This window comes from Pan troglodytes, chromosome 9, assembly GCF_028858775.2.
Source record: "Pan troglodytes isolate AG18354 chromosome 9, NHGRI_mPanTro3-v2.0_pri, whole genome shotgun sequence".
Lineage (NCBI taxonomy): Eukaryota > Metazoa > Chordata > Mammalia > Primates > Hominidae > Pan > Pan troglodytes.
The window spans coordinates 125,534,000-125,547,441 of NC_072407.2; the positions used below are offsets into that span (position 1 = coordinate 125,534,000).

The 13,442-nt window shown below is 49.1% G+C and overlaps 1 protein-coding gene across 24 annotated transcripts in view; it reads left to right on the top strand.

Annotated features, from left to right (window-relative positions):
* GRAMD1B (GRAM domain containing 1B) overlaps window positions 1–13,442 on the top strand; it is a 263,268-nt gene that overhangs the window by 241,031 nt on the left and 8,795 nt on the right. For all 24 annotated transcript variants that reach the window (XM_054662798.2, XM_016922190.3, XM_016922183.4 and 21 more), the window contains 8 exons: window positions 2,579–2,694; window positions 4,475–4,631; window positions 5,762–5,951; window positions 7,811–7,954; window positions 8,947–9,065; window positions 9,348–9,490; window positions 11,915–12,018; window positions 12,609–12,812. In XM_054662798.2, coding sequence (XP_054518773.1) covers window positions 2,579–2,694; window positions 4,475–4,631; window positions 5,762–5,951; window positions 7,811–7,954; window positions 8,947–9,065; window positions 9,348–9,490; window positions 11,915–12,018; window positions 12,609–12,812 — 1,177 coding nt within the window. The remainder of the gene's footprint in view (window positions 1–2,578; window positions 2,695–4,474; window positions 4,632–5,761; window positions 5,952–7,810; window positions 7,955–8,946; window positions 9,066–9,347; window positions 9,491–11,914; window positions 12,019–12,608; window positions 12,813–13,442) is intronic.

Here is a 13,442-nt window from a genome sequence, read left to right on the forward strand (position 1 = left end):
GACCCCCAGAAATAGGAGGCACAGCAGGATGAGGGCCACCAGGGAAGCACCAGGGTCAGTCAGGAGATAGAAAGGGAAAGGGGAAGAAGTGGGCAGAGCCTTTATTGTAGTTTTTGCAGGAAGGAGTAGGGGAGGCAGGGCAAGCAGGCCGAGCAGGTCTAGGATTGGCTAGTTTGAATAATTTTGGCAGGCTGCAGGTGTAGGGACTGTCTTAAGTTGCCTGGAAGCTTGGAAGCTATAATAGAGAATGGGGAGGGTGGGAATATGAGCCTTGGATGGGCTGGCTACTATGAAAGGCCCACTCCTGGATGAGTTATTTCCTCTCTCTAGGAATTAGCTAACCCTGATGGGTCCCTCCCCAGTCAGCAAGGCCCCAGATGCCACAACTTAAAGTACAGAAAATGTAGTTAACACAGCCACCACGAATTGACTAGTTGAGTGTTTAAATGAAACTACGAAGAGACACAGATGAAGGCACCCCTTCATGCAGTGAGCTGTGATTGGGCCACTGCATTCCAGCCTGGATGACAGAGCAAGACCCTGTTTCAATTAAAAAAAAAAAAAAGTTCCCACTCAGATGCAGTTGGATGTTGAGAAACTGTCTCCAAGCCAGAGAAAGAGATGTAGGAGAAAACGCACAGACACACACACATAATGTTTCCCCCAGGATTAATTTGTATGTGTGTGTGTGTGTGTGTGTGTGTGTATGATTGACATGTGCGTATTTAAATATATACATATATTGGCCTTGACTCTAGCCCAAGCAAATGGCTGCATAAGAAAATTGAGTGGATTTATTATTTAGAGTTTCTTCTGTTCTGAGAGTCTGTACCCCTAGTATCACTCCTGATAACTTATTTGAGCTGTGGTCCTCTGCCTTCACTCGCCATCAGTAATAGTAAAATGATTATGTGTTTTAGTCTCCACTGGCAGGTTTGAGTTTTCAGTTCACAGCTGCTGTCATTTTTAAATAAGACACGGGGTCATTCATATGCTTCGCAAATGCCCTCACAAATAATTGTAAGAATTGGGCCTGCCGAGGAGAGTCTGCTAACTGTGCTTGTCCTGATCGTGGTTGGCCAAGCCAAGCCAGGTGGCGCTGGTCAGGGAAGGCTGCAGAGAGCAAGCAAAGGGTGGAGCAGGGCAGTATATGGTTTGGCAGAGAGGCAGATATGTCCCAGGCAGGGTGAATGTTGTCCCAGGCAGGGTGGATGTTGCATATAAAGGCCAGAGATAGGAGGGGGAGATCCAGGAGAGAAGGAGGTGATACTTCCCTCAGGCACTATGAGGGCCAGCATAGAGAGCTGCGGCCCCCAACTCCGCCGGCCTAGAGTCAGGGCCCCAAATCTGCCATTCCAGGCACTTCTCCTTAGTCAGAAAGCTGGAATCCTAGCTCATTGTACTCTGCCAGCTGCCTGCTTCTTAAACCATACCTGAAACCGTGGGCTTGGGAGCTCTCAAATTATTATTATTATTATTATTTTTACTCCCAATGGAATATTGTTCAATTTTTATTTTTTATATTTTTTAATTTTTTTATTATACTTTAAGTTTTAGGGCACATGTGCACAACGTGCAGGTTAGTTACATATGTATGCATGTGCCATGTTGGTGTGCTGCACCCAAATTCTTTAGGAAGTCTATTGGTGCAAACGTTTTTGAAATGGGATTTTTTTTTTAAAGATAATGATTGCTTCTGTTTTTCTTCATGCCCTTGCCCTCTTTTCCACACACTTATCCCTGCCACCTTCTCCCCTTCCTCCCAGTCTGAGACTCATTCATGGTCTCTGCCTCTGATCTTAGTTCTTTGACATCCCTTTGCCTCTCTCTGGAGACTCTGAACCCAATGAGAACAAACTTTTCTTAGAACAGTGTTTTTTTGGGAGGACACATAGGCACCCGGTGAAATAAGAAAACACTGGAACTAATGCATAGAACTGCAGGCAAACAGATTCCACCTCAGGTTGGGTAGTCACGCGCTTAGGTGAGATGACCTGTAACGTTCCTAAAACTGTGGGAACGTAAGACTCTACCCATAGGAACTGTCCAGCTATGGAATGCGCCACCTTTGAGGTCGAACCTCATTCTTGGAAGTGATCCAGTAGGGTCTGTAAGGCCACAGTTAATACAAGAGGAGATTTCTGTGCAGTGTGGTGGGGCACCGGGTCAGGGGACCTCTGGGCATTCATTCAGAGTGCTAATCAGAAGCTCTGGGATCCCCTTGGCCCCAGAGTCACATGGGTTTATGCCACTCAGTGCTGGACCTTTTCCATAAGAGCAAAAGGTGAGACAGTTACCATCCTCTGGGAGCCAGTTGGTCACGTTCTACAAACCTCTGTTGAGGGATCGGGCACTGAAAGGCCAGTTCCTGGCTTTGTTAAAGTCCACATTCCTAGGCAGAAGACTGGTGTCCTGCTGAGACCCCCAAGGCAGATGGGGGTGGTGGCTCGCCTCTCATTCAGCTAAGGAGAGAGGAGTTTCTCCTCTTCTCCAGGGGAACCAGCCCGGCTCAGTGCCTCTGTGCAGAGTCGGGGGACCTGAGGGAGCAAGGCTCAGTCGTTCCTTTTCTCCCCTGAAGCCTCTGTGTCCCAAGGAGCTCTGGCACTTTGTTCACCAGTGCTATGGGAACGAATTGGGCCTGACCAGTGATGACGAGGACTACGTGCCCCCTGACGACGACTTCAACACAATGGGGTGAGTGAGGCCAAGGGCGGCTGCCCAGAGGCAGCCATGCGAGTGCCTGCAGGAAGAACCTGCCAGGCAGAGGGAACAGCACACATGCCTGTGCAGCCATGGAATGAACTGTGGAATGAAGGAGGGAAAGTGGTCACAGGTGAGGTCAGGGAGCTCGAGGGGGCAGAGCCTAAGGGCCTGGCCAACTTTATGGTTGGCTTTTACTGAGAGTGGGATGGGAAAGTTTGGCAAAGATAATTGCTAAGGTCTGATTTAACATTTCAGCAGGATCACTCTGGTCTCTGCACTGAAAATACATTAAAGGGGAACCAGGGCAGAGGCAGGGAAACCCGTTAAGAGGCTGGTGAGTAATTTAGATAGTTAGATGAGGGATGGTGGTGGTTTGGAGAAGTGGCAATAAGTGTTTAGTTCCTGAATAGATTTTGAAGGATATGTTGATGGAACAGAAAGGAACCAAAGGTGGCTTTCAGATTTTTTTGGTTTTACTGCCCAGAAGGATGGCATTGTTCCAAACGGAGATGGACAGTACTGTAGGCAAAGCAGGTTTCAGGGTAAAGATCAGGAGGGTAGTTTTAGGCAAGTTGAAATTGAGATGCCTGTTAGCCAAATGGAGATGTCAAGTGGGCATTTAGATATGGAGTGTGGAGTTCACAGGGAAGCCTGGGCTGAGGCCATAAACACAGCAATTATTAGTGGACAGTCATGAGACTAGCTGAAATTTCAAGTGACTCGGTGAACCTAAAAAGAAGTTCAAGGACTGCCTGGGAGCACTCAGTGAGGGAAAGAAGCAGCTGAAGAGAGCTTGAAAGCACATGCAGTGAGGGAGGAAGGCCCTAAGAAGGTTTCCTATCCTGGCAGCCACGGGAAGGAAGTGAAGCAGAAGGTATTGTCACTGTATCACATGCTGTCGATAGGTTAAGGAAGATGGGAAGATGTGCCTGTAGACTGGCACAAAGCATGCTTGAGGGTGGAAGGGTAGCTAGCTGCAGGCTTGGTGGTCGTGCAAGAGGCATACAGGGAAAAAAGCAAGAAAAGAACATTGAATGTCTGTTGTGCTTAGGTCTGGGCTCAGTCGAAATAATAGTGTTGTCGCTTAACCTCTATGAATACCCATTTGGTTATCTCCAAAATGCACATAAGGATTTCCGGAGAGTTGTCAAGCATCTGGATTTGTTAAGTACAGGTCAGGTGATGGTGATGATGATAGGGTGATGAGTGCTCCCTTAGAGGAGGCTACAGCGGCATCCCTGAAGTGTTCCTCGACGAGCACCCACCTTCATCTCAAGGAGGTTTTCTTTCTAGGTGTATAATGCAGGGAAGTTTTCTAGTTATCATCAAGAATTTGGGCAATGCCACTTAAGGAGCGCTCATGTCCAGAGTCCTGTCTTAGTCACTGTTTGGGAAATGAAATGCATGCTCAGAACCCAGATATTTGATTCAGAGGCTTCAAACAGGATGGGCACCCATGGAAAAAAAATAGCTTAAGACAAATAATCCTTTCATTTAGGTAGGGATAACTCTAAGGAGGCTGCCTAGGAAAGGTGAGTTTGCAGCCAGGAATTTTACATGGGGGGCAGGGAGGGGTGGGGTGGGATATGAAGGAGATTTCAGAAGAGCAATGGGGTAGGCAGGGGATTTTTGGTTAGAGGAAGATCATATACAAAGCAAAGAAGCAGGAAATCTCATAGATTTGGATGGATAGAAAGGTCTGAGATTCTTAGAATAGTTGGCCGTCTTGAACCACTGAGGGTAATGTGGACTCACTGGTGTCTCCTCTCAGATACTGTGAAGAGATCCCTGTGGAAGAGAATGAAGTGAATGACAGCTCATCCAAGAGCAGCATAGAGACCAAGCCAGATGCCAGTCCACAGCTGCCCAAGAAATCCATCACCAACAGCACACTAACATCCACAGGGAGCAGTGAGGCCCCCGTCTCGGTATGGGCAGTCAGCCTTTGACTTCTACCCCCAGTCCTGTGGCCAGCGTTTCCTAGCATAGTTCACTGGGAACCCAATCTGGGGAGCAGGTAGAGAGGAGATTGGTTACATTGTGGTCAGTTTCTTCAAGGAGGCCTTCTGGAGCAGATGGGCTCTCCGTATTCTAGTGGCATAGCCCGGGGTCCAGAGCTGGGGCTAGGTGCCTGGGGTACAAGACTGGGTTTGACTTCTGAGCAGATGAAAACCATTTCAAGCCCACTGTGCTGGGCTGCTGCTGATCAGCCCTTCTGGTAGAGAACAATTCCAGGTATTTTTTCACTGCCTTGATCTGACGTCAAAGTCATGCATGAATATAGAACTATAGAACAATTAATTGTTTATCCACTCATTTGGTTGATATTTATTGAGTATACGTATTGTGGCTTATTTCTCCACTGTGGTAGACTTTATGGAAGCCATAAAAATGTGTAAGAGAACCTCTGTCCTCTGGGAATCTGTTAATAGAGGAGGTAGAACCTTGATGAGGAAAGAGGGTCAGGGCATGTGCTGGCAGGCAGAAGAACAGGTAGGGTTCTTCAGGAAAGGACTCCCTCAAAGAGCCTTGTATTTCAGTAGGCTATGGATCAGACCACCTGCCTTCAGAATGAAAACATTATTCATTGGATACCTGGTCTTTATTTTCCATCTCTGAGGTTATCTTTAAAATGTAAAGAGTTGTATCGATTCCCTTCCAGGGCTAATGAGAGAATGAGTTTTGAAAAATGTTTATGAAGCCTTTCGAGCTTCTTAGGATAAACAGGTACTACCTGGAGGCAGGCTGACCTTGTTGCAGGATGGTGCAGGTGCGGCTCCAGGAAAGGGCCTGGGCCTGTGGGGACCAGCTCTGTGCATTTGGGGAGCTTGTTGTGCTGTTGGAATGGTGAGCGTGAGAAGTGCAGTAGTCCTTGTACTGTGTTTGCCCATCCTCTGTGGCAGCTCTGGGGAAGGGCTTTGGAGCCTGACTCTGACTTCGCTCCTGAGCAGCTGAGCTGGGAGTATGAGAGCTGCCAAGGCCGCATCCCTAATCTCCCTTTGGAGAGTAGATCCAGACCAGGTTTCCCTGGTGGGTGACTCCTCTGTCTTGGCTCCAGTTTGATGGGCTGCCCCTGGAGGAGGAGGCGCTGGAGGGAGACGGGTCCCTGGAGAAGGAGCTCGCCATTGACAACATCATGAGGGAGAAGATTGAGATGATCGCTCCTGTGAACTCCCCTTCACTGGACTTCAATGACAATGAGGACATCCCCACTGAGCTCAGTGACTCTTCCGACACACACGATGAAGGTGGGCATTTGAAAATGGGTCTGGAGTGGCCCTTGCTCTGTTTTGAAGGCTAAAAGGAGATCTCTATGTGGGGACTGTAGTTAGTCTCTAGGTTCCTGGTGGAGAGATGGGAGCAGAGCTTCCTTAACAAAAGGTACCTGTTATTAGTTTACATCCCTGTTTTCAGTCATTTGCTGTAGGAGCCTCCCATAGATAATGCTTTGTTCTGTCATTTAGTCTTGTCACTAAATGTTCCCCCTATTGACATTGGCTTGCCTTGCGACCCTGACCCTCACAGACATGCAAGTCTAGGCAATGTTTATAAGCCACAAGGAAGGTGCCAGTCAGCTGCTCCCTGGAAATAATTAGATTTCAACAGAAACGTCCTCAAGATAGCTGCGAAACTTGTTAATGCAATTTTTGCTGCATGGGGTATTTAGGCCCAGCTAGAAGAAAAGGTGTTGCTGGGTCAAATAGGGTTTGGAGACTCCCTTGTTTCTCTAATTTTTGTAAGCAGGTAGCTTCTAACTTCATGCCTGCATAGGATTAGCTTCTAGAACCTCCCTTGGGAACATGCTGCTGCTTACCTTCCATGGAGAGAAGCCAAATTCTCAGCATTCATGAAATCAATTGATGGATTTCCTCCATTGAGTGAGTGGTCTGTTATGACTGGTGAGCATATGAGCACGGTGCTCACTTGTGGATCTGTGGACACCTCTCCCAGGGGCCACCTGCAGTGGTTTTCTAACTTTTGGTTGGTTTACCCACCCCCATCTAGAGTCCAGGGTTGGCACAAGTGACTGCATGGGTTAGATACTGCCTAACTCCAGGGTGCCTTTCACATAAACTAAGGTGTGAATACCCGCTGCGCTGCGCTTGTGCAGTACCCATCTGTGCAGTCATAGGACTTGACCCTACAGGGTACTTCAGAGTTCTCTGGTTTCCTCAGGGTCCTAGGGGTGCCAGAAATGGCAGCCTCCTCCTGAGATCACATACCCACCTATGCAGGTGCAGTAATTAGGGACTGAGGGGTGCCAAGGGCTCGGGGGGGAGCACTGAGGCTTTAGCAGCTCTCCTGTATCCTCATTTGCATCCTCCTGTAGCAGCTGGAAAATTCAGATTACAGGTGAAATTCCCTGGCTGGCAATCTTCTGTATATGGACACAGTGATGTGCCAGAAGGGCTCTGCATCCCTGAGACTGAAGGAAGCTCCACTTTTGGAGCCCTCCCACACCTTGCTCTGTGTGCCTCTCATTCTGATTTGAATTCTTATTTTGCTATATGATGAAGCTGTAATCCTAAGTTTAAAAAGGGGAGTAGGTATTGACATCATGGTAGAAATAGGCTGTCTTATGGAACTGTAGTTAGGGATCACAGCCTATTGGACCAGCCCCAGCCTTAGCAGCAGTTCTGTACACTGATTCTTCCAGATTAGTCTACGTTCCCTCGAACAGACCTATACCATGGGTTACAACTACAATTTGTTGTCGATTAGAATTAACTTACAGACTCTCAAAACCCCATTCTTTGGGTTTAGGCAACTTCCAGAAGTAGTCATTTATTTGAATTTTAGTCTAAGATCAACTGAATTAGGGAGGTTTGAAAGTGTAAAAGCAAATCGTACATTCCCAAACACTTTGTAAAGAAGGAATGGGTAGTGTCAACTAAAGGAAATGGTGTGCATCCCAGCAAAAGAAAGAGACCGAAAGCAAAGTCATAAACCGTGCCCACGAGCTCAGCTGTCCTGCTCCGTGGCCTCTCCATACCCTTGGTGACTGTGCTCATATTAGCCAGAGACCTAAGTGCTCTTGGAGGATGTCCCTGGGGCCCCCTCCCCCTCCGCTGTCACTGTCTACTTCCTGATCCTCTCTTCTGTGCAGGAGAGGTCCAGGCCTTCTATGAGGACCTGAGTGGCCGGCAGTACGTGAATGAAGTCTTCAACTTCAGCGTGGACAAGCTCTATGACCTCCTCTTCACCAACTCGCCCTTCCAGCGGGATTTCATGGAGCAGCGGCGCTTCTCTGGTCCGTTCTGCTGGGACTGTACCCCCCATTCCTCCCTCTTCATCCTCACTTCTTCCCTCTCTACATTTGCTTCCTTCCCTTCCTTATTCTTCTTTCCACACACCCTCCTTCCCTCGGCCACCTCAGGGCCCAGACACCCTCTCTCCAGCCTTCTGTGGTTCGGGAGCTCCCTCAGGCCCTGTTGCTCTCCCTTTTCACCAGCCCTGCAGCTTCACCCTTTCCCACTACACACCAGGCACTCGATGCCGGCCCCTAAGACCTACCCTGTCCCTCCCCTCACAGGGCTCACCATCTAGTGAAGCACAGTGGCTCTCACTCACTGGCAGCACCCACTCTATGCCATGCACGTGACGTTATCTCATTCAGACCTCACAGCTACCCTGTGTGTGGGCACCAATGAGGCTGCTGGAACTCAAACTGTTAGTGCTTGCCTGACCTCATGCAGCTAAGAAGGAGCTAGGCCGGGCCTCACATCTAGGATCTGGGGGTTCATACTTTGACCCTCTGTGCTTCTGCCTCCTCCCCTTCCCCCAAACTCTTCCCACAGCAGGGACCTCTAGGCATCCAGCTGTAACAAAGCATTTGGGCATCAGCGATCCTGTGTGCCAAGAGGAGAGGGCACACTGAGGGCACGGGGAGGTCATGGCTTAGAGGAGAGGACTTGTTCCCAAGGGACCCTAGGCCCTCGCCACAGTAACACCAGTGTTGCCAGCACCCCCGTAGGTGGCCCCAAGACCTCCTGTCCCAGCCCCAGGAACAATCAGCATTCTGGAGCGTTGTGTAGAATTTTGACAATGCTACAATGAGCCTCTTTCTGCTTCGGCTACTCCTCCTCTTCCCACCCTCCCCCCGGCCCTCGGGCTCCCATTGGCTTCCTTTTGGGGGCCAGGCAGTAGTAAGCACAGTCCAGAAGGTCACTTGGAGGGGAAACTTGGATTGGGGAGAGGGCTCTGCCCTCCCTTCCTCATTCCAGGGCTCTCCTCTACCCTTAGATATCATCTTCCATCCATGGAAAAAGGAGGAGAATGGAAACCAGAGCCGAGTGATTCTTTACACCATCACCCTTACCAACCCTCTGGCTCCCAAAACTGCCACTGTCAGGGAGACACAGGTGAGCAGAGCCGCGGATGCACAGAAGAGCGAGCTGGAAAATCCTGTGTTCTGTCTTGAAGGATTAAGGGCAGATGTCAGGAAGAAGTTTCAGGGCGCAAGTGTCATTTTGCCCCAAAGCGGTGGTGGCGTCTTGCTTGTTTAGATGCTGCTGATTCCAGTGATCCTGGTTCTCCTGTTCAGAAGCCGTCGGGTGGGGTGGGCTTGGGGAGGCTGGAGAAGGTGCTTTTCCAAGCTTCTTGCTCCTCTTCCGTTTTGTCCAATGGACCTTTCCTGCCCGCAGACCATGTACAAGGCGAGCCAGGAGAGTGAATGTTACGTGATAGATGCCGAAGTCCTCACCCACGACGTGCCCTACCATGACTACTTCTACACAATCAATCGCTACACGCTCACCCGTGTGGCTCGGAACAAGAGCCGACTCAGGTGTGGTGTGTGGAAGTCCCAGTGCGGTCAGACGGGGGTCCTTACCTTAGAGAACATTCATTTGCTCCTGACGGGGAAGGAGGAGGCGGGGAGTGCTTGGCTGCTGACTCTCTTTATTCTACTTTCTCTCCGAAGCCTTATGAGGCTCACCCACCACTCTGTTTGAGTTAATTATTCTCTCCACTCTCTACATCTTGTTAGTAAAACTTGTATGGCTACTACTATTTATTGGTTGTCTGTGGCTTATACAGTATAGTGTAGGCGCTTTACCTACATTCACTGGAGTCTTTAGAATGACTCAAAGAGGTGGATTTATCTTCATTTTTCAGATAAAACTGAGTTTCATATGAGTTCAGGAACTTTGCCAAGAGTCATGTCTTTAGTAAGCACTGAAACCCAGATCTCAGAGTTGTAAACCTGTGCTCTGTCCACCATGCTGCGTGGATTGCCATTAGTGTTAGACAGTGAGCTCCACGAGGACAGGAATTCCATTCCACTTACACTTTATTCCCAGCACCCAGCTGGGCCTGCACGTATCAGAGTCCAGAGAACACTGATTGGGTGAATAATTAGTTCTGGGCACTGTGAAGTGCTTCCAAAGGAAGGAAGACATTTAGACCCTGACATTTTAAGAAACTTGTAGTCTAATTGAAAAGGCAAGACACACACCCATTTGAAAATCATCAGACTGTTTACCTGTACCTTAGACCAAGTTCTTTTGGTTGTAAGGAGCCAAAAATTCACTGATGTAGTTCAAATAAAAGTTTAGTAAAAGGTTGCACAGAGATCTCTTGGGCTTCAAGAAGTGCGCATCAAGAGGGACCTTTGTGCTTCGTGCCTATATTCACACATTTTGGGAGGCTTACGCAGGAGGATTGCTTGAGCCCAGGAGTTCAAGACCAGCCTGGGCAATGTAGTGAGACCCTGTGTCTGCAAAAAAATAAAAGTTCGCCAGGAGTGGTGGCGTGTACTGTAGTCCCAGCTACTCGGGAGGCTGAGGTGGGAGGATTGCTTAAGCCCAGGAGTTCAAGGCTGCAATGAGCTATGATTGCACAACTGCACTCCAGCCTGGGAGACAGAGTAAGACCCTATCTCTTAAAAAAGAGGGCCTGCATCTTTTTCATTCTCTTGGTAATTTTGGGGGGGTTGGGTGTTCTGTGCTTCCTCCTGAACATGTACTCCTCCTTCAGCCTTGCTTCTCTTCCTCCTTCCTTCTTTTATTTCCCTTCCTTCTCTCTCCCTTCTCTTCTTATCCTTTCCTCCACAGTGCCTAGGTTTCTTAATTCCAGGTTCCTCAGAAGATCTTTCAATTGCATCTTTTCTCTGCAGCCATGCAGAGGTAGCTGGGTGACCTTGAACAGACCATTATAGGAAGGTGCCCATCCACGATGCAGTCAGCGGTTGTTGAGTTGGGGAGTGACGTGTCTCCAAGTACAGGCATTCTCCCATCGGGACATGGGTGGAGGTGGCATCCCTGAGGAGGGGGATGAGGCCGGGCTGGCAGCCTTAGTCGCAGGGCGGGATGGGGCAGGATGGATTAGCTGGGAGAATCTATTGACAGATGCAGATGAACCTAAGGGGGAGGCAAAGAGCAGGGCTGCTGCACAGGAGAGAAAAGAGCTGATACTGCAGGGGGTATGGACAGAAGTGTGACCAGCGACTGGGAGCAAGAATGCTTGGAAAAGAGCAAGAGCTGGTGAGGTCTGGGGTGCAGTGGAGAGGCAGGAGCCAGGGCTGGCAGCAGATGATACTCTTTTTTTTTTTCTGAGACAGGATCTCACTCTCTTCCCCAGGCTGGAGTGCAGTGGTGTGATCATGGCTCACTGCAGCCTCAACCTCAACCTCAACCTCCCATTAGCTGGGACTACAGACATGACCCTGGCTAATTATTTTTGTTTTTGTAGAGATGGGGGTCTCACTATGTTGCCCAGAGTGACTGATACTTTTAAAGGTTAAAGTGATAAAACTCCAGAACTTGACTTAGACTTAAAAGTCTCTGGAGAAGGAGAGAATGACCCTGATGAAAGGATGAGCCATCTAACTTTATTTCAGTGTCAGTTTCTCAAAAGACTTGAACCTCAGGCAGAGCTTCCCCTTGCCTGGCAGGCAGGCTGCTGGGCCCTATGTGAGACCCCTGAGAGGAGGCAGTGTGCCATCATAAGAGAACTCTGGAGTCAGAACCCTAGTTGTTAGCCTTTGCTCTGCTTAAATATCCTACGGCTCAGTTTTCTTATCTATAAAATGGGGATAAATCCACCAGCTCCACTGACTTCAGAGGGTGAGATGGATGTGGAAGGATCTTTTAACTTATAAAGTTTAGTACAAATGTGAAGCGGATTTGGCCTTAACTCCGAATTTCCCTTTTCCCAGCAGAGGCAGGTCCACCCAGGAAATGACTGATCTTGTGTCTGGCTTGCTCCTCAGGGTCTCCACAGAGCTGCGCTATCGAAAACAGCCCTGGGGGTTAGTGAAAACATTCATCGAGAAGAACTTCTGGAGTGGGCTGGAGGACTACTTCCGCCATTTAGGTGAGCACTGCAATCCTTGCTGCTAGCTGGGCTGCAGAGATGGTAAACTGCACTGCGGCCGCCCACCATTCAGGGGAATGGTGTTGAGAATAGAGGCAGAGACTGAAAGGTGAAGTAGTTTCATGAGGTACCCACATCTGCTTCAGAAGTGGACACCAAATTTGGCATGTATGTGGACATGTGCATTTTTCTAGACTGTGTCTAGGATGTTTAAGAGATCATTGAGGGATCTATAAAACACCCCTCACCCCAAAAGGAACCACAGACCTAGTGATATAGGTGGCTCTGTGACGAGAAGTATTTGTAAAATGCCTGTGAATGCATCTATTTAAGACGTGTATGCCCCAAATTGTATACATGAGGGTGCAGATATTGGGAACATATGGTTCCTTGCAATGTTGAACAACCCCAGAGGAAGGGTTTGACTGGGGCTGGGTCCCACAAGTACCTCCTGAGGCTCATGGGCATCCCTGAGGATCATCAACCCACCCAACCAACTTCCCAGAATACAGAATAGGAAAATGGTTCTGCAGAGAGTTGCATTGGAGGGCTGAAGGTGGCCTCTCCTGTGGTCCTTTTGTCTCTGATAGAGAGCGAGCTGGCCAAAACGGAGAGCACTTATTTGGCTGAGATGCACAGACAATCTCCCAAAGAGAAGGCCAGCAAGACTACAACGGTGCGGAGGAGGAAGCGTCCCCATGCCCACCTGCGAGTCCCTCACCTGGAAGAGGTGATGAGCCCGGTCACCACGCCCACAGATGAGGATGTGGGCCACAGGATCAAACATGTGGCAGGTGTGTGCCAGGTGGGGACAGGTCGGGTGGACTGAGCTTTGGGCTGGAGCTGCATGCCCACACCAAGGCACACACATGCACACTCATTTTGCACCTTGGCTATAATTTGTATATAATTTGAACATAAGTCACTAAATCTGAGGCTCCCAATGCTCTGTTTCTCTTTGCTCTTTAAGTTCCTCAGCCCCAGCTGAACCCATATGTGTGCTCTAATTAACAAAAGCTGCCTTAGTGTTTATGCTTTCGTGTTGCCCTAGTTCCATGGCTACCTGCATAGGCTCAAGTATGAAGCTTCCAAGTTCTTGGGAAATACACTAAGGAGATTCCACAGCTCAGACCACAGAGATGACCTCATTACACAAAGATCAGGGAGTCCAAGACAGTCCCCGTTCACTTCAACCCGCGTGGCCGCCCAGGCTGGCCGTGGACTCCCTCAATATTTCTTCCCCTTCCCACCCAGCCATTCACATCCTTGTCTTTGCTGAATCCTGGAAACCTGGGACTCTAAGGGGCCTTAGAGACCAACTAATTGAGCTGGATATGGACAGGGGAGGCAGAAGAAGAGGGGAGAGTGGGGGAAGAGTGCCAGCCTTCTGCATGCCCCCTAGCTTTACCCCTAGCACTTCCATG